At 43.4% G+C, this 25,071-nt stretch overlaps 2 protein-coding genes across 3 annotated transcripts; one reads left to right on the top strand and one right to left on the bottom strand.

The window, feature by feature from the left end:
- Positions 1 to 674: 674 nt before the first annotated feature.
- CRYZ (crystallin zeta) lies at positions 675 to 12,002 on the bottom strand. Of its 2 annotated transcripts, none has more exons than XM_081009012.1 (9): positions 11,837 to 12,002; positions 7,931 to 8,047; positions 7,072 to 7,224; positions 6,317 to 6,480; positions 4,990 to 5,041; positions 3,697 to 3,846; positions 2,557 to 2,658; positions 2,375 to 2,470; positions 675 to 1,250 (listed from the first exon to the last, which is right to left on the bottom strand). In XM_081009012.1, exons 2-9 carry the CDS (start codon positions 8,039 to 8,041, stop codon positions 1,086 to 1,088), a joined length of 993 nt encoding a protein of 330 aa, XP_080865138.1. In that variant the 5' UTR covers positions 8,042 to 8,047; positions 11,837 to 12,002; the 3' UTR covers positions 675 to 1,085. The 2 variants fall into 2 exon arrangements, with proteins under 2 accessions (XP_080865138.1, XP_080865139.1); XM_081009013.1 differs by lacking the exon at positions 11,837 to 12,002 and adding an exon at positions 9,549 to 9,699.
- Positions 12,003 to 13,142: 1,140 nt separating this feature from the next.
- TYW3 (tRNA-yW synthesizing protein 3 homolog) lies at positions 13,143 to 24,050 on the top strand. Its single transcript, XM_081009018.1, has 6 exons — positions 13,143 to 13,412; positions 15,722 to 15,802; positions 20,947 to 21,045; positions 22,358 to 22,429; positions 23,243 to 23,376; positions 23,564 to 24,050. The coding sequence occupies exons 1-6, from the start codon at positions 13,224 to 13,226 to the stop codon at positions 23,787 to 23,789; spliced, it is 801 nt and encodes a 266-aa protein (XP_080865144.1). The 5' UTR covers positions 13,143 to 13,223; the 3' UTR covers positions 23,790 to 24,050.
- Positions 24,051 to 25,071: the final 1,021 nt, after the last annotated feature.

Consider the following 25,071-nt stretch of genomic DNA (forward strand, 5'->3'; position numbering starts at 1 on the left):
GTCATTGTAAATGTATGCCTACATTGTCAGTTCTTTTGAAAAACTGCGAGGGAAAAGAACATAGGGGGCAGGAAACTGTGGTTAACCTTAACTTGCTTTAGTTGAAAACAAACTAGTTTCATAAACTATGGTTTGAAGTTTTGTCTGTTTCAACAAACCATGGTTGACATTCACAACAGTTTACCCAGGTTTGCATGACATGGCAATATGTGGTTCACCTAAAATGAAACTGAAAGGCTCGGGTCTCTCCTACACACACCTGCACTGAAGAGGTGAACTATTCAAGCCTGAGGCTCACTATGCTTCATTCACTAAAGGCATGACTTAGCCTTACATCAGAATGAAGCCACTAAATCTATACATTACCATTACTTCTGTTGCACGGAGAACAACAGTGGCTGGTTTGTGCATACTCTCATACGTGTGGAAACCCTATTTGCAGAGTCCTTCCCTCTTCTCCAAGGAGCAAAGACAACACAGGCTGGGTATGACTGCATGCGGATGTACACAGGCACTGATCAAATCACACCTTTCCCCCAATATCAGCAGTTGAAATGAACTGGGCATTTTTTCCAAAGAATGGCACTCCTTCTGGATATGTGGCTTACTAAAAGGTAACATGGCTTATGTATGGGCTTTGTTACCCAAAGACGAAAAGCAAAGGAACAGTTGGGTCTGTCTTCCTTGTATTCTTTATTTTGAAAGAAGAGGGATTCTGAAACGTAATTCTGTAGTTAGCAAATTAAAGCCAACACAGTGGGTTTCTAATACTCCCTTATGTAGGCCCAAAAGCACGTTTAGCACATTCATGTGTGCAAATGGTAGTCCGCAATATAGCAATACCATTCGGGTGCAAAACAAACATCTTTTACAAAGACCTGCAAGAAAAAAACCCCACTCCCAAACAGCAGAGTGTCTAAGTCAGAGATACAAAGCATGTCATCTTTTTAAAACTTGATATTCAAATATTTCCCCAAATTAGTGCTTATTGCATCTTATACCTGAACCACATTTTGAGGAGTATCCGGAACGTGCTACATTAACAACTGTGAGCAGCGATTATCCGATTGGTGTGGAGGCACAATTTAACACATGAGAAGCACCATCTTCCCCAAGGCACCTGGGCTGTGTATTATGTCTTTATGAGCCTCTGCCACCTTCTCCAATGAATATTCAGGGCCTACTGCTGGTTTCAGCCAGCCAGCTTCTACACCAGCCAGAACTGATGCTGCACATTCACGCAGCTCATCCTAAATGGAGAAGAAAACATTTTTAAAATTGAGCACGAAAGGAAAATACTTCTATGCCCTCCAGCAGTCAAATTCATTATTCTACATTGTACCGTGTGTGTGTGTGTGTGTGTGTGTGTGTGTGTGTGTGTGTTTGCGTGTGTGTGAGAAGAATGTAGGCTTGGCTCCAGAGCACTGCAACCACAATTTAGTTTTCGCAGCAGAGATTTCCCAAGCCCTACCTGTAAGCCCCGTGGAAAGTTGTCCCTAAGGGCTGGGGAAAGGCTTGGATATGGCAGTGGAGGTTATGACACGTGTGTAGCGAGAGCTGGGAAATCAATGAATGCCTGTGGTCAATCACCCCACATACACCCCTCCCCCAATACCACACTGCCAACAGTGACTTTCCATGGGACACAGCAGGCTGCAGTGGAGAAGGAGGAGGCAGGAATTATCCACTGTACAAGAATATTTTTGCTTGTACCTTGGAAGTCGAACGGAATCCATTCCAGAAGTCCGTTCGACTTCCAAACCGTTCGGAAACCAAAGCACGGCTTCTGATTGGCTGCAGGAAGCTCCTACAGCCAATTGGAAGCCCCGGAAGCCCCGTCAGACATTTGGGTTCCAAAGAACATTTGCAAACCGGAACACTCACTTCCGGATTTGCAGCATTCAGGAACCAAAACATCTGAGTACCAAGGCGTTCGGGATCCAAGGTACGACTGTACTACTCTCAAGCCAAGCAACAGAGGTTTTTAAAAACATTGTTTCTCTCTAAATGCATGGAGGAAAAAAGTTGCAGGACATATGAAGCCCAAAGAGGCAAGACCAGCTCCTGAAAGATTAATGCTATTGCAGAATATAGTTTCACTGGCCAGTCCAAAGCTTCTCAACAGATAGCAACTGACTCCCGAGAGCTTATGTAAAGTTCCCCAGACTGTGAAATGAATAAAGGAGTGTGTGCACCTGAATAAAGGAGTGTGTGCGCAGGGACGAAGAAAAGTATAGGGAGAGATTAAAGAAGCTTTCCAGTACTTCCCATGTTTTGAAGCCAAGTATCCGATCCAGGCTGTGTTACAGAAAAGGCACACTGACTCCTCTAAGTGAATTATGTACATATACTGCATGATGATGATGATTTTTACCTTAGATGCAGAGAATAAATAAATTCCTCTGATGCTTGATTCTTTCAACATAGTGTCTCTGGGGTTTATCTCAATGGGACCACGGCTGCCCACAATCTGTCACACAAAGTGGTGGAGAGAATGAGATGCTGACAGCTTAATTCTAAGCCTTAAGATTCTCATTCATGGGGGTGCATCCTTACCATCACTCGGCCTCCACTTGACAGCAGTTGCAAGTCATGGGCAAGGTTGACATTTGCCAGCATCTCTATTACCACATCTATGCCATGTGCACCAGCAGCTTCCTGCATAAGAAATCAGCTGTTCAGTATCAAAGATACATGGAAGCCTGGCTGCTTTTGTGGTTCACAAGTTATTATTCATATCCTGCTTTTTTGTTATAAATAAATAAATCAAGATGCACACAAAGCAGCTCACAGGTACTATACAACACGACAAAGACACACATTATAGACCATAAACGGTGAACCAAACTAAGAGTAGAGAACAGCAAATGAAGGACTACAGTCAAATATTAAAAGCAGACTGAAATAAACAAAGGTTTTCGGGAACTGTTGGGAGACTTTAAAAAGAAATGGCCACCACTGATAAGGCACTGACTCCTCTGCTGCATTTCACATGATGGCACGACTGAGAGCAGAGATTATGATTTTTAACTGGTAGGCAGGTAATATGGCAGGTAATGCGGCAATACTGATAGAATACCACCATTCTAAAAAGCAAGAGTCCAGAGCAGAACAACCTGGCTACATCTATCAGCTAGAGAAGGAGCAGCTGAAAGGAGCTCATTTCCCTCCTCCATACCAGGAACAATGCTTGGTTCCAATTGCCAGTTGCCCTGGAACCGCACAAGCGAAGAGAAAAACACTCTGGACTCCTGCCATTGGTCAGACTAACAAAGGCTGCTGATTCAGTTGCAGCCACACCTGACCATAAAACCCTCACAATTTCTCTGTTAAATAACGTTGAGAAATTGCAGGAAGCCAGGTGTATGGATACCCATTTGTATACCCAGTAAAGAGTGCATGTGGTGTTAAAATGCTCATTAGGAACATAATGGGTTGGAACCTATGGAGCTCTAAGCGGAACTCAACATGTTACTAAGGCGAACATTCCAACAGAATGTTCTCCTCTTCCTCTCACACCCCTAAATCTAGCCATTCCCCCAATCTTCTGGAGAAGATCTGGGGAGAAGATGTGGTTGGGGGAAAGCAGATTATGCAAGCAGAAATCCTTGCACTAACAGCACTCATTAGCAGAATACTGCCCTCTATCTTAACTAGTATTCCAATTACCACTTTGCAGTCTGTGTTCTAAATTACCTTAATCTGAGTGAGATAATCCTTCTTCTTGTGATTAAATGCCTCATGGGCTCCGTTTTGCAAAACTAGTTTTATCCCTTCCTCAGTTCCAGCCGTGCCAAAGACCTTCAGGCCATAAGCTCTTGCAATCTGACATGCTGCTATTCCAACCTAGGTTTTTAAAAGAGTGGAGGGGGTGGGGGAAGAGTGTTGTAAGTTTAACATAGTACTTTCCTTATACAATTATTGACAACAATCATTTCGAAGGAGGAAATTTCAATAGCAACAGAGCCGCAGGTGACCCTTAATAACTTGTAGTAACAGTCTGCTATAGCATGACTTGATCTCCTACACAAAAACAGTATGCTCTAAGCACGACTTCCCTGAAATAAAATCAGGGAAATTAATAATTAAGCCAACCAGCAGTACACACTTCTGTTTCTCTTTTATAGAGACAGTAAAATATATCAGCTCAATTACCACTATAACACAACCACCCAGTCTTCACATTTCAAAGGCAGCAACTGCAAGGGACTTCTCACTAACATCATTTCAAGCCATACTTTGGAAGCAACAGTGTCAAACTTTGAGCAGGAAGTACTTTTCTAAGGGTTATTGCTTAAAAAAGAAAACAATAAAAGGCACTTCATAAAACAGAAAGAACAGTAGTCTTGGCCAGTACGGTCGTACCTGCAGCCAACCAGAAGCCGCGCTTTGGTTTGTGAACGTTTTGGAAGTCAAACGGACTTCTGGAACGGATTCCGTTCAACTTCCAAGGTACAACTGTACTGGATTCTGCCATGTCTCTCATGACCAAAAGAGGCAATGTACAGAGGATCGACACTTTAAATATATATATATATATATATATATATATATATATATATACACACACACACACACACACACACACATATACTTCCAGGACTTCAGGATTAAAAACCTAAACAGGGCCAGATTTGAATTCCACACAAACCCATATTCCAGCATTTTCCTCCATGCAATTGAAGTGGTGTGAAGAAACGCAGCTGGATTGTAGATGCAAGCCCTGCCCCCAAACTGTGCCCTGTATCAGCCCCACCTCACCCCATGTGTTGGGGGGCAAGTGGAGTTCTGCTCACGGGACCTCCCTTTCTTTCCTCTCCCAAAGTGACTCCAACCCTCTGAGGCAGAACCTGGGGCAGTGCGAGTGGGCTGCAGGGCAGAGGAGATGGAAGTTCAGAAATGCATATGGATGAAAGATCCAACCCACTGGGGTGACATGCCACTGCTAAAGCCCCTTTTAAGCATAAGGTTAGTTTTCATGATACTTACCCCTCCGCTTGCTCCATGGACTAGCACGGTTTCAGCTGCTTTAGCAGATCCTCTGGAGGGGGGGAAACACACAAAACATTTTCAATACAATTGTCTGGATTGTATTTATACAATAAATTATATCCAACAAGGAGTTGCTCGAAGTGGCTAATGAAGGGTGAAAAACAAGTGTGTACCTTGCTGTGCTGCCAACAGTGCAGCTGTAGTGAGGAGTTAAAAAACTAAAATAGCCAATATTCAATGAATTTCAAATTGGGAAGAGCCCCAGAATGCACTTCTTCTGAATCTGTGTTAGGAAACAACAGTGTTTATGTTGACTGTCAATGTACCCTAATATTAAATAGTTACAGTGCAGCTACTTTGATAACCACAAAATAATCCTGTCAGCGATGAGCAGGAAATACAGTGGTATATTAAAAAAACAACCCAACACAGGCTCTGGAGTTCCACTGTATTGCTGCAAAACAGCCAACTAACTTCATAACTCCCTGTTAAAAACACTGCCATCAGAACAAGCTTGCACTGAAGCCACAAGCAGACTTTGCCTAGGCATTGATCAATCAATCAATCAATCAATCAATCAATGCATTTGTATCCCATCTTTTTCTCCATGGAGCACAAGGTGGTTTAAATGGTTCTCCCCCTCCTCATGTAATTCCCCACAACAAACCTATGAGGTAGGTTAGACTGAGAGGCAGTGAGTGGCCCAAAGTTCTTCAGTAAGCTTCATGGCAGCATAGGGGTTTGATCCCTGATCTCCCAGATCAGGCACAGGCAAACTCTGATCCTCCAGATGTTTGGGACTACAATTCCCATAATCCCTAGTTAACAGGACCAGTGGTCAGGGATGATGGGAACTGTAGTCCCAAACATCTGGAGGGCCGGAGTTTGCCTATGCCTGTCCTAGATCAACACTCTAACCCAGACATCACCAAACTTAGCCTTCCAGATGTTTTGGGACTAAAATTCCCATCATCCCTGACCACTGGTCCTGTTAGCTAGGGATGATGGGAGTTGCAGTCCCAAAACATCTGGTGGGCCAAGTTTGTGGGAGCCTGCTCTAACCACTACGCCACACTGGCTTTTAAATACTGTCACTCTGTTGCACAAGTACTCCCTTTTTCTCAGGCTCAAAACAAAAGAGTGTGTGTGTGTGTGTGTGTGTGAGAGAGACACAAAGTGCCCACAAATTTGCTGCATTAAAGAACATGGAAAAATTAGTCTGACTGAACATGTGCCACAGAAAAGCCTCAAGGAAAAGGAAGAAAGGCCCAAAGTTACTGCATTTTTATTGCTCAAAAGCAATTTTAGGATGTCATTGCCTTACTTTTGAAAGAGAGCATGGTAAGCCGTAAAATATGGAATTCCAATTGCGGCACCTTGCTTGAAGTCCAGTTTATCAGACAAGGAAAAGACTGTGTCAACTGATGAAATGGTATATTCGGCATAACCGCCAGAAATGGTACCAAGGGTAAAAACCCTGTCTCCTTTCTGGTAGGAGAAAACAAATGCACAAGGTGAAGCATTGTGCCAAAGTGTTTTCTGTACCCTGTGTAAAAATGAAGGCATTTCCAGAAGAGTTAAATAAAACCTAATTATATAGGTGAAATACACATGACAAGAAGATAGCAGCATTACAACAGATCTAATCTGTACTAATTGTTTCCAATTGTTTTTTGGACTACAATTCCCATCATCCCTCACCACTGGTCCTACTAGCTAGGTATAATGGGAGTTGTAGTCCAAAAGCAGATGGAGACCCAAGTTTGGGAAACTCTGCATTAGAGGAAGCAGAATTAACAACTAGCTTAAAATCCAACACTTTGAAAGCAGGGTGTACTTGAGTCTGGAGTAACTGAAGTACCAAAGAATATTTGGCAAAGAATGTAGGCCAAAGTGTGTTAACAAACAAAGGTTTACATTTAAATCTGTAGACAGGAAGGCAGAAATTTAAGATGTACAGGGATGACATGAATCATATCCAAGACACAGGAACTGTGAAGAGACCCAGTTTAGTAACCAAGACCGGAATGATATTGTATAAAAGATAGCAAATGAGCAACATATTTAAAAATGGGATACCTTGAAAGTAGTTACATGTTCGCCAACACCTTGTACTACCCCAGCCACATCTGAACCAGGTGTGTAAGGTAAAGCTGGTTTTTTAGCATGAGTCCCAGAACGAATATAAGTCTCCACTGGATTAATGCCACATGCATGAACTTTAATGAGGACCTGCAGAAGAAAAGGATATTTGTTGAACAACTGAAAGAAATCTGGTACCTTCATTTTCATGCCAAGTTGTTTGTTGTTGAATGTCAAATATGTTCAAAATACAAGCAGCATAAATACTTATTAAGAAGCGTTGGGATTTGATATCCCGCTTTATCACTACCCAAAGGAGTCTCAAAGCGGCTAACATTCTCCTTTCCCTTCCTCCCCCACCAACAAACACTCTGTGAGGTGAGTGGGGCTGAGAGACTTCAAAGAAGTGTGACTGGCCCAAGGTCACCCAGCAGCTGCATGTGGAGGAGCGGAGACGCGGACCCGGTTCCCCAGATTACGAGTCTAGTCTACTGCTCTACACCACTACACCATACTGGCTCTCTTATTAAGCATTAAGAACACAAATCCCCCCCCCTTTTTTTGGTAACAGGCAAACCAATGTTCATTCCCTATAGAACGTTTGCAGGATCTTTTATAAAACAGAGCCAAAGGTAAGCACAAAAGTTATAGCAGTACTTATGCAGTTGGTCTGGCAAGCAATGGCATGTACAGATGTCAGGATTGCCCTCCAGGGCTGTGTTCTATGGGATTTTTACTCTGTTTGCAAATTCATTCTGCATGCTGCAGAAAAGTTTCCAATAAGTGTTAAATAACAATAATGCTAATTTCAGTGTGTACAGTATTTATATTTCCAGTTCAAGGTCTTCGTTTTTACCTGGTTCTCTCCTGGAACTGGCAAGGGAATATCTGCTTGCGGCTTAAGCACTTCAGGTCCACCAAATTCAAACACTTTGACAGCTCTCATCACATGTCTCCCAGCTGCCATGGTAACCTGAAAAATCACAGAGATAAAATACTGTACTATCTTAACCTCCACCGCCTTTTCCACTTCAAAGAGAAAGGATCAAATTACTTGCTCTTCAGGTGAAATTTAAATCGGAAGGTTCACCATGCATTTCACTCTGTTCTAACAATGTGCTGCCAATTTGAGGCTTTTCGCCTTATAAAATTAGCCTGCAAAGGAGAACTAATAGTTTCACTTTGGATAAGAAATGAATCAGATCGCAATCCTGTATCCTCTTACCTGGGAGTAAGCCCCATTTATTTACATCTTAGTGGACAAATACAGGACTGCACTGTTAAATATGCAGAAGTTTGCACAAACACACAGAAACCAGCTTAGAAAGGATATCTTTTGACACATCTTCAGAAGACCTTACAACTGGAGTTACACTAGCTTTAAAAAAAATTTTTAACCTAATCCGCATTTTTATAAAGACTTTATGCCTGGAGAAGAGTTTGAAATCCAAATAATGGGAATCATAGTAGTTAGGAGTCATAGGTGGGGAAAGTCCTATACAGTCATACCTCGGGTTGAAGTAGCTTCAGGTTAAGTATTTTCAGGCGCATTACTTCCGGATCTCGCCGCTGGTGCATGCACAAATGACGGCACGCGCATGCGCGGAAGTGGTGAAACGAGAGCCGAGCAGTCACATGTTACGTTCCACTCAGGATGCGAACGGGGCTCCGGAACGGATCCTGTTCGCATCCAGAGGTACCACTGTATCATTCAGGTCCTGCTTGCGGGCTTCACATGGACATCTTACGAAAACAGAGCATCTCCTTGCATTAGGTTTTTACACATGGGATGTTTTGGCAGGGAGCTCCTGCACTGGCAAGGGGTTGAGCTGGATGACCTTTGAGATTCCTTCCAACTTTTAGGATTCTATAGAAGTGGCTCATTCTCTCTCACAGCCATTTTAACCAGTATTAGAAACTCAGATATAGAAGCTAATTGCCAAATAGTACATTAAACCTAGGTTAAAGTCGCCACAGCAGAATGTCTAAACACTTTTTTTTTTTTGCAACGGGGTTTATTAATTATCATTATCATCATCATCATCATCATCACCATCATTTCATTTCTATACCGCTTTATATTTTAAAGGAAAAATCTCAAAACGGTTTACAACACATTAAAACACCAAAAAACCAAATCGGGACTAAAACAAAATTCAGTTTCCATGAAAATATTTCAAGTGACATTTTGCTATCCCTATATTTATTTACCTACTTGATTTATATAGCTGCCCAATAGAAGTACTCTAGGAAGCCAGTGTGGTATAGTGTTTAGAGTGTCTGACTAGGACCTGGGAGATCAGGGTTCAAATCCCAACTCAAGTCATGAAGCTCACTGGGTGACGTTGGGCCAGTTACAGCCTCTAACCTACCTCAAAGGGTCATTGTAGGGATTAACTGAAGTAGGGATGAACCATGTACTCCTTGGAGAAAAAAGTAGGATGTAAATGCAATAAATAAGCCCTTCTGCTTACCTGCTTAAGAAAGCTGGAGGGGCCAGCCAGACCGAGATGTCAGTTGCCAACGTGGCACTCAAAGATTTCCAAATGGTCACAACCGGACCTGCACCAGTCGCAAAACATACCTGGCTCCTGGGGAATTTTGAGCACTGATTTTAACACCTGTGCTGGCTGCTTTCTTCTGCCTAACCTGCCTGTGCTTTGAAAACGCTTGGCGTCAGCCTAAAACAACTGATCGATAAGCATGAAATCAGAACCCAGAGAGCAAGTTCACTTGCATTTAGGAAGCAGCCATACAGATCTTAAATTGTGACCCTTGGAACCATCTCTTGGGGAAGAAATGAAGGGCTCCCAAACTACTTCAGGTTATCCCTGGCATTCCAAGATTGAGTAACTATTGACATTAACTCAAACTCTGCACTCTGGCCTAAATCAACAATATCTTGTTTAGGCTGTAAATTGTAAAGTCACCCATGGAAAAAAAGAGTGGGGGAAGACAGAAGGTTCTAGAAACTTGATCAAAAATCTCTGGGCACAGAAAAGGCCTTATGAAAGTTAATAAGCGGCCTTCTATTATCCCTGTTTTAGAACCTGCTGCAAGAGGTCTCAAGATCACCTGAGCACCCTTTCAAGTAGGCAGCCCAACTACATATGAACTGAAATGCCAGTAAAAGGGGCTTGGGTGAGGATCAAATTATTTATGTAAGGTTAATTGTGCCCTGTCAACATTGCGAGCCAGCAACCCATGAAATGTAATTTCACTGCCACTGATAGTAACAACCAGGTACTGTACTTAAGGAATCCGAAACTGTAGAGAAGTATCTAAAGATGCAGGTATCTGCTTAAAATTCAGTGTCAATATTTGACTTTTAAATGGCTACAATGAAATGCAATACTGTAATGGTCGTCCAAACACTCCAGATAGCGGGCCTTCATATAAAAATAGGTGTTTTACTTCCTTACACACAGACACACAGTTTTCATTTGTAAGATGTTAAGGTATACCCCTTTGCTACCATAGGTGCATCTATCCATGTTAATATCTGCATTTCAACTGCAACCAGCATTAACCTTTGTATCTTTCTAAACCAGTAGAATTTAGATGAGAATAATGTTTAACTTTGACTGCTGCAGACGTAACAAAGGTCATCGTAGTGGTGGAAAAAAACAAGCCAAAAAAGGAGAGAAACAAATCAGCTTGAAATGATGGCAATGAGAAAAGAAATATATTCTCAACTGCCCTTACCACATACCAAAAATGTCTCACGTTTCTACTCAGCAACTATGGTAGACTACTTCAGATGTACAGAAGTCACCAGTTTACTCTTTTCCCCATACATGAGAGCAGTCGTTAAGACCTCTTCTTTTAAACATCACTTTCTGGACTTGTTGTTATCAAATTGGCACTTTCAGCAACTATTCTGAAGCTGTTTATAAATGCCAAACAATACTAAATATGTGTCTTTTCTAAAATAAATTCAATAGCTTCAACAAGTTGTAGCCAAGTTAGAAACATTGTAACTCTCAATTATCAGGAGAATGCACAGATTCATGTTTCTCCTGAACTTCAGTGTGCATGGGTAACTGCCAGATTCTTATTTTAGAAAACACAGCTGGTCACATGCTTCAGAATAAAAATAACTTGTAACTTTTCTTTCAAGGTTGCTCTACATTTGTTGTTGGTTTTTTAAAAAAGTAAGAGATAACGAAATAATAAAGAGCCCCCAAATTAGTGGGACTGGCTGCCAGCTAGGATCTGGTGTCTGGTGGAAAGTGTATACACTAAGCATACACGCCCCTGCAAACACATGTGGTTAACCAATGCCACAAGGTCTGTGTTCTCAAAACACCTGCTTTTTTTGTGAGCAGCCGCCCTAAATAATACACTAATCTGTACTTTTGTGCATTTCCTTTGCTTTTACATTATTAAGGGTGGTTTTAGACCCCCCCCCCAAAAAACCCCAGTTGCGATGATCACACTGACATCCTAGCATTGGTCAGCTAGTTAAGACACATTGTTTGCAGAGAGGAGCGTTTAGTATATGCAATGCAAACTCCAATCCTTTTTATGCCCACACGCAATACAATGCAATGCAATACAGTGCAATATATATATATGCTAGTTAAACTTTAAGGTGCTGCAAGAGACAGTCAAGAGTCACCCAGCCTGGAAACCATTGCAAGCAGACAGCCCAGCAGGGAGCACAGACCTAGATGCTATCTCTGCAACGCATCCCGCTACGCCCTAATGCCCTCCTTGCCAACTGTGGGGTGGGAGGGGAACCCAATTTTACGTCACTCACCCTCTTGCTGTAGAACGACGTGACTGCGCGCCTAGCTAAACGAGCCTAGCTTAAATCACAGCCTCGGTTCGCCTACTTATCTTCGACACGCCTGCGCAATGAGCTCCTTCCGGGTTCACGCAAGAGAAGCCATCTTTTCGGAGTCCCGTAAGTTCTAGTGCGCAAGCGCCGCCGTGGCGGAACCTTCGCAACCTTTGCTCCGGCGAAAGTTCTGCCAGGGCAGCGCGCGCAGTGGAAGATGTGTCTATCCTCAGCGTCGCCTGCTCGCTTAGCAACTCTCTTAATAGACAGAATTAAAACTTATAGGTGCGGTTTTAATACTGTAACAATATAAAAATCATTTTAAAAGCAGTAATTGGTACAATTAAAACTATATATTAAAACTATGCTTAATTATTCCCCCACCCCCGTGTTTTCAGCAGTTCTTATTTTTATCTGTGAGCCGTCTTGAGTTCCAGCAGGAAAAAAGGCGCGGTATGAAGAAATACGCAGTAACAATAATAAGGACCCTAAGTAAGTATGCATAGCGTTTTGCAGCCCTGGTCCTGTGTTTACTCAGAAGTAAACGGAGATTTTAAATCCTCCTCGTTAAGCTTCAATCCGGTGCCTTCTTGCCTGCGAGTGAGTCCAACCGGGGACATGCTTGCGAGTACAGTACATATGCATGTGCTTGCACTGTCTTGCTTCTCTCCTTCGGGTTCTGGATTCCCTGGCACCTGCCTATTTCCCGGAATGTCGCCCAGCGAAAGGGGGGGGGGCGACAAAACTCCTCCTGCTCCGCACATAAACACTGACGCCCTTATTAGATCCAATGAAAGGTTCATTCTGTCTCCCAACAGCAGCAGACTAGATGCCTCTAGGCAGCTAAGGCACAAACATGCACATAGAAAGACTACATCTCCTCCTTCTTACTCTCGATCCACAGCCTTCCTAACAACTCTGCTAATCCGAGAGGGTAATAATGCAATAGTGCAGCAACCCTTCGCAGACGCTTGGGAGCAAGTACTGTTGGAACTCCGTGGGGTGGATCGGGGTTGCACCGCTGCAGTCACGAGTCCTGCACGCTTCCAGGGGCGCAATAAAGCCGGCTGAAACGCAGCGAGCCTGCCGAGGAAAACGCGCAGGATAAAAGCGCGCTGCTGCAATCCTATGTAGACTTGGAGCGGGATCCTAACCGTTCTTTCTCACAGCAACAAGCCCAATCGGTGCGCTTGGACCGCAGTCTCAAGTTAACCCGGTTGAACTCAAGTTACAGACTCGCTCTGCCCGCGCTGGGAACATGCGCACGGGCCGCAAGTTTGTCCCAAGCGGGCCGCCGTCGGACTAAGATGGCGGCGCCCATAGAGCGGTAAAGTGGGCGGGCGGGGATGGGGGAGAGCCGGCGCCGATGGCTGAGTTCAAGCGCTGGAAGGAGCAGCGGCTGTCGCGCGCGGACGGGAGCCGGAAGGGCAGCGTGGACGAGCCCATTGCGGGGATCGTGCGGCTTCTCAATGGGCACGACAGCTTCTGCACCACCAGCTCGTGCTCGGGGCGCGTGGTTGTGCTGGAGCAGCCGCCCCTGCCTCCCCGCGCCGAGGTGAGCGCGGCTAAGGATCGCTTGGAGAAGGGAGCTGGGCTGGGGCGATACTGCCACCGCCACCAACGCGGGGGATCCGGAAACCCAACAGCGTTTTCCTCCAGCCTAAATGGCTCAGGGTGTCTCCTGCGTCCTCTGGAGTTTTGTGCAGATTTCGGAACACCGCCCATGTTTTATTCATAAGTAAAACCTTAGTTCCGTACGCTCCTGTGCGAATCTTAATTTTTAGGATTTAGAATAACGCGGAGAGCCTGTCGGGCTTCTTAAAGCCTAATGCATTTCATAAAATTTGTAATAAAAACCCCACCACTACACTCAAAGCGGTGTATGAAAAGATAAAACCGTAAAATCGTGGCGGGGGGTGGGGTGGAATTTGACACACTAAAACATACGAGAGGTTAAAATACTAAAACAGATTAAAACCAGTGTGCCGTTAAATCGACTTCCTCAGACTGCAGGTTCTCGAAAACGTAATAAGACATTTATTAGTCCGCTTAAGGCGCCGCAAAATTCTGGGATGCTTTTGTTGTCGGAGACGGTGGTGGCTGCTCTTCTGGAAATCCTTGCTTAGTGGGACTTGCTACTGAGTAGCCGTCAGCAATAGGAATCCAGGGGTGCAGCCATTTCTACCGATCCCCGCCCCACTCACAGCCGCTAGACGTTGGGATTCAGCATCTCCTCTCCTTAAAATTGCATTATCTCCCTATGGAAAGAAATCTGCCTTTTCCAAACTTATTCAGGATTTTCAGTTCAGCTCACAGAAGTTTAAATGGGGATTGAAAACACACACCTCGTGCCTTCGTCAAGGCCCAAGGTGACTCACAGCATTAAAAGGAAAACAGTTTAACAACCCACAGTCAGCATAAATGGGGATGTTTTTGGGGGGGGGGGGAGTAATTTTGTTGAAACAGCACCGGAAACACTGAAAACCATTTAAATGAAAAAAGCAGGATGGATATAAATGTGTGTAAACCCACCCTCAGAAGTCTTTTCCACAACAGCCCCTTAGTGGCCAAAGGCTTTGCTTGCTGCAGAAAGGAAAGGAGAGAGGGTGCCAGGCTAGCCTCCCATGGAAGGGTGTTCCACAATCTGGGAGGAGCCACCAAAAAGGCTCGCTCTTGTGACTTCCCCCAATGTGCCTGTCAGGGTATTGGGACCAAAACAGAAGTCTCCCTAGAAGATCTCAAAGCCCAGGCAGACTCAAATAGAGAGATCTGATCCCTCAGTTATCCTAGACACAAGCCATAGGTCATAACTAGTGCTTTGAGATGTTTCTGGAAACAAACGTAACCAGTGGAGTTGTTATACTCCCTGTAACTGGCTCCAGTTAGCAAGCTGGTTGCAGCATCTTAAGACACTTTCCACAGGCAGCCCCACATAGAGCATGTTGCAATAATCCAAATGGGGTATAATTAAGACATGTACCACCATGGGCAGATCAGGCGTCTCCTGGAGCTGGCACAGTTGGTGCACAAGTGTAACTCTCCACAGCCCCAGTAGAATCCCTATTTCCTGATCTGCCTTTTTACTGACCAGGTGCCTTGTCTTTTTTTTTGTTGTTGTTCACCCCTATTTGGTCCATTACTGACACCAGGCAATAGTTTAGCACCGAAACACCTTCCTCAGATTTAAGATGGAGAGAGAGAGAGATAGTTGGATGTCATTTGCATACTGGTGACACTGAAACCCAAAACTCTGGACAAGGTTATCGATGGAGGTCCATTCTTAACCTGAAACTATTCTTAACCTGAGGTACCACTTTAGCTAATGGGGCCTCCCGTTGCCACTGCGCCGCCACCACATGATTTCTGTTCTCCTCCTGAAGCAAAGTTCTTAACCTGAACTAGGTTAGTGGGGTCTGTAACCTGAAGCGTATGTAGCCTGAAGCGTGCCCAAGGTACCACTGTACCAGTAGCTGGAAATCACAGGTGGGAGAAAGAGTGCTTTTGAACTCAGGTGCAGCTTCCTATGGGCATTTGATTGGGCATTGTGAGAACAGGATATTTTATCAGGCCTTTGGCCTGATCCAGCAGCAGTCATCTTCTGTTCATAAGGTTTCTTTTACCTAAGCCCAATGTGGCAGGTTCCAAAAAAGATTGTTTTTTGGTTATTTCTCTTGTCTCCTTCCCTCTCCTTCTGCTGAAACATCTCATACTCTCACTTTGACACATTTGTTCCACCGCACTGTGCTTTTCTATCTGGCCTTTCTTTCTCCCACTCACCTGCGGTGTGAAATTTGTTGTGGGAAGTGTTCTGCATTGGTTTCTATATATCCAGAGATTTGTGAAACGATTTCGCCTTCCTGCTAGGCTACCACCGGCTTTGAGATACAGAAGCAGAATTGCAACTGGCTCATGGTGACCCATCAAATATGTACAATCGAAAACGTGGTAAGAGAACTGTTCCAGGGTGAATTCTTTATGCATGCATAGAAAATCCTTGTTTGTTCTATTTGCATACAGTCAATAATTTTGAGATTTATTTTGAGATCTGGAAATTGTAGCAGTTTCCAATATCTACCAGGTGAGGGCAGACTTAGGGTAGCAGATGCAAGATGTTAGCACAGAAATAAAATGCCATTGTTGTAGAATGATATGTTAGATTTTTCATATTTGGCTAATAGAATTGTAACAGTGAAAGTATGAGAGATCTTTAACATCTATGAATCAGTTGCATGTAATATAGGCTGTATTTCACTTGTTAAAAAAAGTGGACTACCAAGTTTTTAAAGAAGGCAAGACATTTGATTCCATTGCTGCTGTATTTCTGCTTGTAATAGTTATAATCTTTGTGTGATAGCCTTAATGCTATCACACAAATATTATAATTGCTACCTGTCTGATGCAGGATTTCCAGGAGGCCAGTTCTTTTACATCAGAAGATACAGCATTCCACGCTTGTAGATCTGATTGAATCTCTGGAGGGAAGACTGTAGTTCCAGTAACTAAATACGTGAAAATATTTCCCTGACGCCCCTTTCTCAAAACACCACATGGCAAAACTCTCTATTATTATTATAGTTTAATGAAAAATGGGTATTTCTGAGATCTGAAAAAGGACTTGTTTCAACCTCAGCAGTATATAATTACAGTTCCAGAAGTTATGCTTTCATATTTATTGATTGAGAGCCTGATCCTACACCCACTGGGAATTTGGCAGTTGGAAGAAAGGCGGGAGTGTGCATAGGAAATTACTTTCAGTATTTTAATATTAAAGTTGAGCCTTTTGCAGGAAATTAGTGATCTAGAAGCTATACGGTAACAATATCCTTCAATCACAATGCATATTTCAGAACCATATTTTGAAGAAACGTGATTTGTAAGTCTCCATAGATTTAGCCAAAGAAACTATAAGCATGTGTAGAGGAAAAACAGCCAGTGCTTTCTTTGAAGAATGCACCATAGCAGCTCTAATACCCGATAGCTGTGTTTTAAAATGAATTTGTCTGTTGAAGCTGCTTTCTTTATCTAGTGATGCTACTATTGTGGCAAATTCCTTCTTCTTTTATCTCAAGGTACACCCAGGGTGTCCTCCTTCCATACCTGCCTATATCTTTTTTTGGATTTATGGTTTAGGATGATGATTAAATTGTATTTTATATGCTTCCTTTTCCTAGGATAGAGGATAAATCATTTTAACTGTAACTGTTCTGCTAGACGTACCTGTGAAAACTGGGAGGTGGGGGGAGAGGGAATATAGAAAAGTATGTTTGGGAGTCTGTAATTAAAGTAAATTTTCAAATACACTGGCACCTTCATAATTAGGGTATTTTGAATGGAGTACGTATTTAAGAGCACAGGCCAGCTGATCTTACTTAAGCTTATCATTTCCAATGATTGGTTGAGTGGAGGAAGTTCAAACAACTGATCTTTATTCTATCCCCTGTGGCTCCCTGGAAACTCGCTAGAATTCGGGTGGATCTCCTGAACACTAGGGGCTGTACAACTGCAGTGCGAGGAGAGCAAAAGAATCTTGATCCAGGAGTCTCTCCCAACCCTCTGGCGAGGATTTCCCAGCAACCTTTCTCTTCTGACAGGGTTGCATGCTTTGCCTTCCACTTGCACAACCATAGTATACAACCCCTTGTTTTTACTTCAAGAGGTTAGTATAGAATTTCAGGGGCTGGTAGTTAAAGAACCCGGCTCTTATTTTTAGATCTCTAGCCCATAGTCGAAAGAGCATGGAGAAGAAGTGCTGAATCCATATGCCATGCAATATGGTCAAAGAGCCCAGGCGAGCTTAAGGTGTTAAAGAAGATGAAGTTGTGTGTCCTAGCAACCGTGTGGTCTCCTAGCAGCAGACATTCCATCAGGTAGCAGAAGGGAGGGGGAGAAAAGAAGAAGGGTTGTCATCAATCATCGCTGCTGAGAGACAAGCTGCCTTTGGCTCTTCCTCAGAGCTGTCACTTAGTGACAGCCATTCTATCCCAGCTGATTGTTGTATGAACTGGTTTCTTCCCCACCCCACACTAAGGACCTCCTTAGCAAGCCGCTCAGGGAACCTTTTCAGCTAATGAGTGGGCAAAAGCAGTTTTAATTAATTATTGAATAATTGGTATTGGAGGTTTAACCTTTCTATGTAGAGAAATTTGATGTGCCTAACTTGAATCTATAACTTCATTAGAGACCTGCAAACCTGTAGAAAGTTTGGGGAAAAATCAGATGTTATATGAAGATTTCTAATGATATTTTAAAGAAAAAACTAATACAGTGGTACCTCTGGTTAAGTACTTAATTCGTTCTGGAGGTCCGTACTTAACCTGAAACTGTTCTTAACCTGAAGCACCACTTTAGCTAATGGGGCCTTCTGCTGCTGCCACGCCGCCGGAGCACGATTTCTGTTCTCATCCTGAAGCAAAGTTCTTAACCTGAAGCACTATTTCTGGGTTAGCAGAGTCTGTAACCTGAAGTGTATGTAAGCTGAAGCGTTTGTAACCTGAGGTACCACTGTACATACATCCTACCAACAATAGTTGGATTTGTTTTGATTTGTAGTTATTTTAATTGATGCATTCTTTCCTTTCACTTTGCAATATCGTTTGAATTAGTGTGGCCTACTACAGATTAATCACTACTCTTGGCTCATAACTATAGCTAAAAGCATTACTTAAATTCAGGCCAGATTATTTATTTTGGATGGGCAGAAAAATAGAGAAACTTTGAACTGTGCAGGCAAGAACTTCTATAGAGTACAAACTTTCACATGGTTGGCACCAGCCATGATCCGACAATGGTAATTTAGCAACTGTACAAATTCTGCTGTGGTAAAAATTCCTCACTGAAGGGAAATTATACTCTAGCTGGAGCTGCTGCTTTTATCTAGCATAGAATAGTGACATTTACTAGACTAGATTTCAGTCTGCTTCTGTGCTGGTCAATCTCTTTCCAAAGTGGAGAGATAATATTCCTGAATGAAGGCACTGCTGAGAGGAAAAAGTAGTCATATACTGGTCTCTCCTCCCGCCCTTTAAAAGTCATCCTTTAAAAAAAAAAGTTTCACAATTTGATTGTCGAATATGTGCCCCCTCCCAAAATTTACACATCTCTCGAAGCAGTGCTTTACCCTTGCTGCTAGATTGAGTATTTTTAAAAAACAGATTGTTTGGAGGCTTTTGGTGAGACTTTACGAATTTGGAGCAAATGATTCAGCAGAGGAAACACAGCCCAGAATAACTAAGGAGATAGTACAAGAATACTTGGCTAGTTTAGATTTATTCAAGTCTCCAGGGCCAGATGAACTGCATCCAAGAGTATTAAAAGAACTGGCAGATGTGATCTCAGAACCACTGGCAGTCATCTTTGAGAATTCCTGGAGAACAGGCGAAGTCCCGGCAGACTGGAGGAGGGCAAATGTTGTCCCTATTTTCAAAAAGGGGAAAAGAGAGGACCCAAATAATTACCACCCAGTCAGTCTGACATCAATACCAGGGAAGATTCTGGAGCAGATCATTAAGCAAACAGTCTGTGAGCACCTAGAAAGGAATGCTGTGATCACCAATAGTCAGCATGGATTTCTGAAAAATAAGTCATGCCAGACTAACCTGATCTCATTTTTTGACAGAATTACAAGCCTGGTAGATGAAGGGAACGCAGTGGATGTAGCCTACCTTGATTTCAGCAAGGCATTTGACAAGGTGCCCCATGATATTCTTGTAAAGAAGCTGGTAAAATGCGGTCTTGACTATGCTACCACTCAGTGGGTTTGTAACTGGCTGACTGACCAAACCCAAAGGGTGCTCATCAATGGTTCCTCTTCATCCTGGAGAAGAGTGACTAGTGGGGTGCCACAGGGTTCTGTCTTGGACCCGGTCTTATTCAACATCTTTATCAACGACTTGGATGATGGACTCAAGGGCATCCTGATCAAATTTGCAGATGACACCAAACTGGGAGGGGTGGCTAACACCCCAGAGGACAGGATCACAGTTCAAAATGACCTTGACAGATTAGAGAACTGGGCAAAAACAAGCAAGATGAATTTTAACAGGGAGAAATGTAAAGTATTGCACTTGGGCAAAAAAAATGGGAGGCACAAATACAAGATGGGTGACACCTGGCTTGAGAGCAGTACATATGAAAAGGATCTAGGAGTCTTGGTTGACCACAAACTTGACATGAGCCAACAGTGTGACGCGGCAGCTAAAAAAGCCAATGCAATTCTGGGCCTCATCAATAGGAGTATAGCATCTAGATCAAGGGAAGTAATAGTGCCACTGTATTCTGCTCCGCTCAGACCTCACCTGGAGTACTGTGTCCAGTTCTGGGCACCACAGTTCAAGAAGGAACGTGTCCAGAGGAGGGCAACCAAAATGGTCAAAGGCCTGGAAACGATGCCTTATGAGGAACAGCTAAGGGAGCTGGGCATGTTTAGCCTGGAGAAGAGGAGGTTAAGGGGTGATATGATAGCCATGTTCAAATATATAAAAGGATGTCACATAGAGGAGGGAGAAAGGTTGTTTTCTGCTACTCCAGAGAAGCGGACACGGAGCAATGGATCCAAACTACAAGAAAGAAGATTTCACCTAAACATTAGGAAGAACTTCCTGACAGTAAGAGCTGTTCGACAGTGGAATTTGCTGCCAAGGAGTGTGGTGGAGTCTCCTTCTTTGGAGGTCTTTAAGCAGAGGCTTGACAACCATATGTCAGGAGTGCTCTGATGGTGTTTCCTGCTTGGCAGGGGGTTGGACTCGATGGCCCTTGTGGTCTCTTCCAACTCTATGATTCTATGATTCTATTCTGTGTATGTTGTGGACAGTCACAGCTACACAACGCTGCCTCCAGAGCTCTAAAATGATATCACCTGTATCTTTGGGAAGTCAAATCCCAGTAGAATGTGTAGCTGAATCCATTATGCTGAAGGGAATAAACCAAGCAGAGTATGTAAAGTAGTACGTGTTGTAGAAATTTATTTTTAATTAGCAGGCTGAATCAGCTTCTGCTGTGCAGTGTTTTTGAGATGCTAAATAGGCTAGCTATTTTCTTATGGCTCACAGATGTAGCACTGATAGTAACATACTGTACTGTGGATCTTCCAGCTTACAGCCTTACAGAAAGCGACAGATGATGCCATATTCAAATTTGAACCATTTGTGCTTCATGTGCAGTGTCAAGACCTTCAAGATGCACAACTCCTGGTAAAGTGAAGTATTGCTGTTGTACTTAAATTCCATACTTGCTACATAAGAAACAGTTGGCTCTTAACTAAGTTCTCACACCTACAAGCATTCCCCAAAGCATTCTGCGTTTAATAACTAGGACTATGAAAATACGATGATGGGAGCGAAATGGGATTTTTATTATTTCTGCAGATGTGATGCTCACAAGTGAAATTATGGCTTGGTTAAAATCAACGGCAAAGATTCCACTGATGTTGGAATGAGAATTTCAGAAACATTGCCTATCCTGTTTGGCTGACATGGTTTCATGTGGTAGCCAGCACGCTTTCGGGGCTAAACTTGTGATAATTAAGACTGTGACCATGCATCTTCCAGGAGCTATTGCAAGCTTCTTTCTACTACTTTGGTTCACATCAACAACAACAAAAATGCTATATTTGGCTTTTCCTAACTTTTTGGCTTTGCTGAGTATTATGTAATATGGCCACAATTTGGAGAAGTGCCTACTAGAGAAGACTTGGTGTTGCTGTTTTTTCCCTACATGGCAACTCTTCGTCCATCCAGCGTTTCTCAAACTTGGGTCCCCAGCTGTTGTTGGACTATAACTCCCATCATCCCTGACCACTAATCCTCTAAGCTAAGGATGGTGGGAGTTATAGTCCAACAACAGCTGGAGACCCACGTTTGAGAAACATTGGTCTGTGCCATATTGCAAACTGTGTTTAAAGCTGGATGTTTTTCCCCCAAAAGTAGCCTTGGAAATTGTTTGGCAGCTCTGCTGCTCGAGAGATGCAAGCTCTCTCATGCACTGAGAGCAGAAGTGGGGCCATATTCCTTTGTGAGCAACCTTCTGGGGGCTGTAGGCAAGTGGAGGGCGGGCCAGAGAGAAAAGTGGGTGGAGCAACAAATGTGAATGAGGTGTAGCCTCAGAAGGCTCCAGGGGGCTGGATTTGGCCTCTGGGTCTGAGCTTCCTCGCCCCTGAATTGCTTGTAACATACGGCTTTTAAGCTTTCCAATTCACAACACATTTCCACACTACCATCAAGCACGCCCCTATTGAATTCAAATCATGAACATTTTAGAGTTGCAATACAATTTACAGCACGGTGTTTTATCTAAAGCTCAGGGGTATTTCAAAGCAAAAACAACCGTTTATAATTCAGGTTTTAATATAACAAGTCATTTGAAATAACCATCCCTATTTCTGAAAGTATTTAGACTGTAAATAAATACTTGACAGTGCACTTAGTTTCATTGTTGCCCATCTCTCTGAGGCCATAGCTGAAGGATGTGGTTGATGACGGCTGTTTCCCCTCTTGCCTTTTACAGCACAAAGTGGCTATAGAAGCCGGGTTCCGGAACTCTGGCATAACTGTTGGCCGAAAAGGAAAAATTATGATGGTATGTTATGTGTTCCTACATTGCGGGGGGGGGGGGCAGGCACAGCCGAAGTACTGCTTCCATGTATTTACCGTATTTTTCGCTCTACAAGACACACCAGACCATAAGACGCACCTAGTTTTGGGAGGAGGAAAACAAGAAAAAAATATTCTGAATCCCAGAAGCCAGAAAAGCAAGAGGGATCGCTGCGCTGTTCTGGCTTCAGCGATAGCTGCGCAGGCTGCATTCGCTCCATAAGACGCACACACATTTCCCTTTACTTTTTAGGAGGGGAAAAGTGTGTCTTATAGAGCGAAAAATACAGTATGTGGCCTTCTCAGGTTCTACGATGGCAGGGATGTCTTTTTGAGGCACTGGTATGACAGGCATGAATACGGCTTTGAGTCCAGTACCCAGTAGAATGCTGTGGTCCTAACAATAATGCTGAAGAGAATAAACCAAGCAAAACCAGAGTGGTAAGGCAGGTTTCATATATATATATATATATATATATATATATATATATACTTGGAATCAGCTTCAACCCATCTTGAGGTGCCCCCAAATGCTCTTGGTCAGACCTTGAGAGCAGCCACAGCCCTAAAAGTCATTACATCGTGGTTGCCACATATATGACTACATGCTAATTTTCATCAAGCTATGTGAACTGGTGGAAATATGCAGTGCCTCCCTTTTGCCGTCTCGTTCCCAAAATGCAATGATAAAATTATTACTTTTCTTTAATTAATTTGCCTCCCCGGTGGGGGTAGCTGCTGCCTCCAGTTCAGTAAATGATGGTGAAATCTAGGTTTTCTGTTTTCGTCTCACTTGCAGGCTGTCCGTAGCACTCACTGCTTAGAAGTTCCCCTAAGCAGGAAAGGAAAACTGATGGTCAGTGAAGAATACGTTGACTTTGTGGTTCAAGTTGCTAATCAGAAGATGGAAGAAAATTGGAAGAGAATTGACAGGTTTGTTAACAATAAATAACTAGTTTATACCAATCCTAACAGTTAAAACATTGGTAGCAGGAAAAGGAAGAAGATGTAGATAAGATGCAAGTGGTAAGCTACCAGATAGAAAGCTAAAATTAACTTATTGTCTAGCAGACCTTGAAGAAACCCAAGTCCATATGCCTTTATTTTTATTTTTTTAAAGGTTTTACAGCTCTCTCCAGCTTGCTTTGGAAAGCAGAGACCATTCCATTAGCTCACCTCTCGAGGAGAAAGAAGAGAACAAAGAAGAGAGCAATACCATGGACTCCTACAGAAGAAAAATTAAGTCTAAAGGAACTGAAAAGGATGGTGAATGTACTTCTCCTGGGAAAAACAGAGGCTTAGAAAGTGAAGATGAGACAGAAAACAGTCTTGGTGTTTTTCACTAAAATATGGTACAGATAATTGTGTGAAGTAGATATATACCCACATTATGTTTGTATAATGTTTAGTTTGTTTTGCTCTTTGTGAGAGCTTAGCCGATAGATTACTGTGCTCTATAAAGTAGCATTTTCTTAACATAGATTACTATGGATATTAAATTACCAGCAAAGTAATAGAATGCCACAAAATGTCAATGAACATAGGGAAATGGCATTTTTAATACCGGAGGTAAAACTTGTTCTTCAAGCAATATTGTTTTACACAAAATATGCTGTCAGGGAACTGCCATCGGAAGGAAGGGAAGTGAAAGGGCTCACACAGGTTGGGAGAGACTCAGCAGCTGAAGAGGGAACCAGTAGGGGGAGAGGAGCTGAGCTGAGGGAAAGGGAGCTGGAGGGATGGCTCAGAGACACTTCCAGCGAAAACAGTGGGGAGGTTTCAGGACCTCCTGTAGGGACACCCACTCCTCGCCGGAAACTGTCACGCAGAGAGTCCAGAAGACGTGTTTCCGTTAAGGAGCTTTTATGTTGGAAGCGATTCCGAAAGCAACCACTGTCGGAATCTGCCAGCGACTGACGGAGCCATGTTTAAGGGGCTCCGTTACAGACAGAGGTTTGCAAACTTGACCAAACTCTGAGGGACTAGGATTTTACACACAAGCAGCTCATCGTCCCATCACAGCATTCCGACAGTCTTCGTGAGCAGCTTGTGCAGGAGAAGGCATCATGAGCAACCCAGCCGGAACCGGAGAAGCAGGAGCTGGAGCGGGTCCAAGCCTGGAAGAAAGGTACCGGGTGTTGGAGGTCCAGCTAGCGCTGCAGACGGCGAGGCTTGAGGAGAGGAGGGCTCAGGATGCAGACAAAAAGGGGAAAGACACCCAGCTCGTCAGAAAGGTACCAGGATTGGTGCAGAAGTTTGGGGGGGAGCCCAAAGACTATCATGGCTTTCGGACAGAGATGCAATATGCCCTCAATCTGCAGTTTGATGAATTCCCTGACGAGGAATCACGAGTGGCTTTCGTGATTGGGCATCTTGAAAAGGGGGCGAGAGACTGGGTTAGACCCCTGATGGCAGCGAATAGTGACGTCCTAAAGGACACGATGAAGTTCTTTCGCGCCATGGATCTGATGTTTTCCAGCGATATTGAACAGGGAGTGGTCCGCAGACAGTTAATGGCTTGCAAACAGGGGAGCCGATCTGTCCGTGAGTACTGGACTGAGTTCACCATGTTGATCCATAAATTGGGGTGGGATCTATCGGCGGAACCCATTCAAATGCTCTTTGAAG

Source organism: Podarcis pityusensis, assembly GCF_964106645.2.
Source record: "Podarcis pityusensis genome assembly, chromosome: 6".
Lineage (NCBI taxonomy): Eukaryota > Metazoa > Chordata > Lepidosauria > Squamata > Lacertidae > Podarcis > Podarcis pityusensis.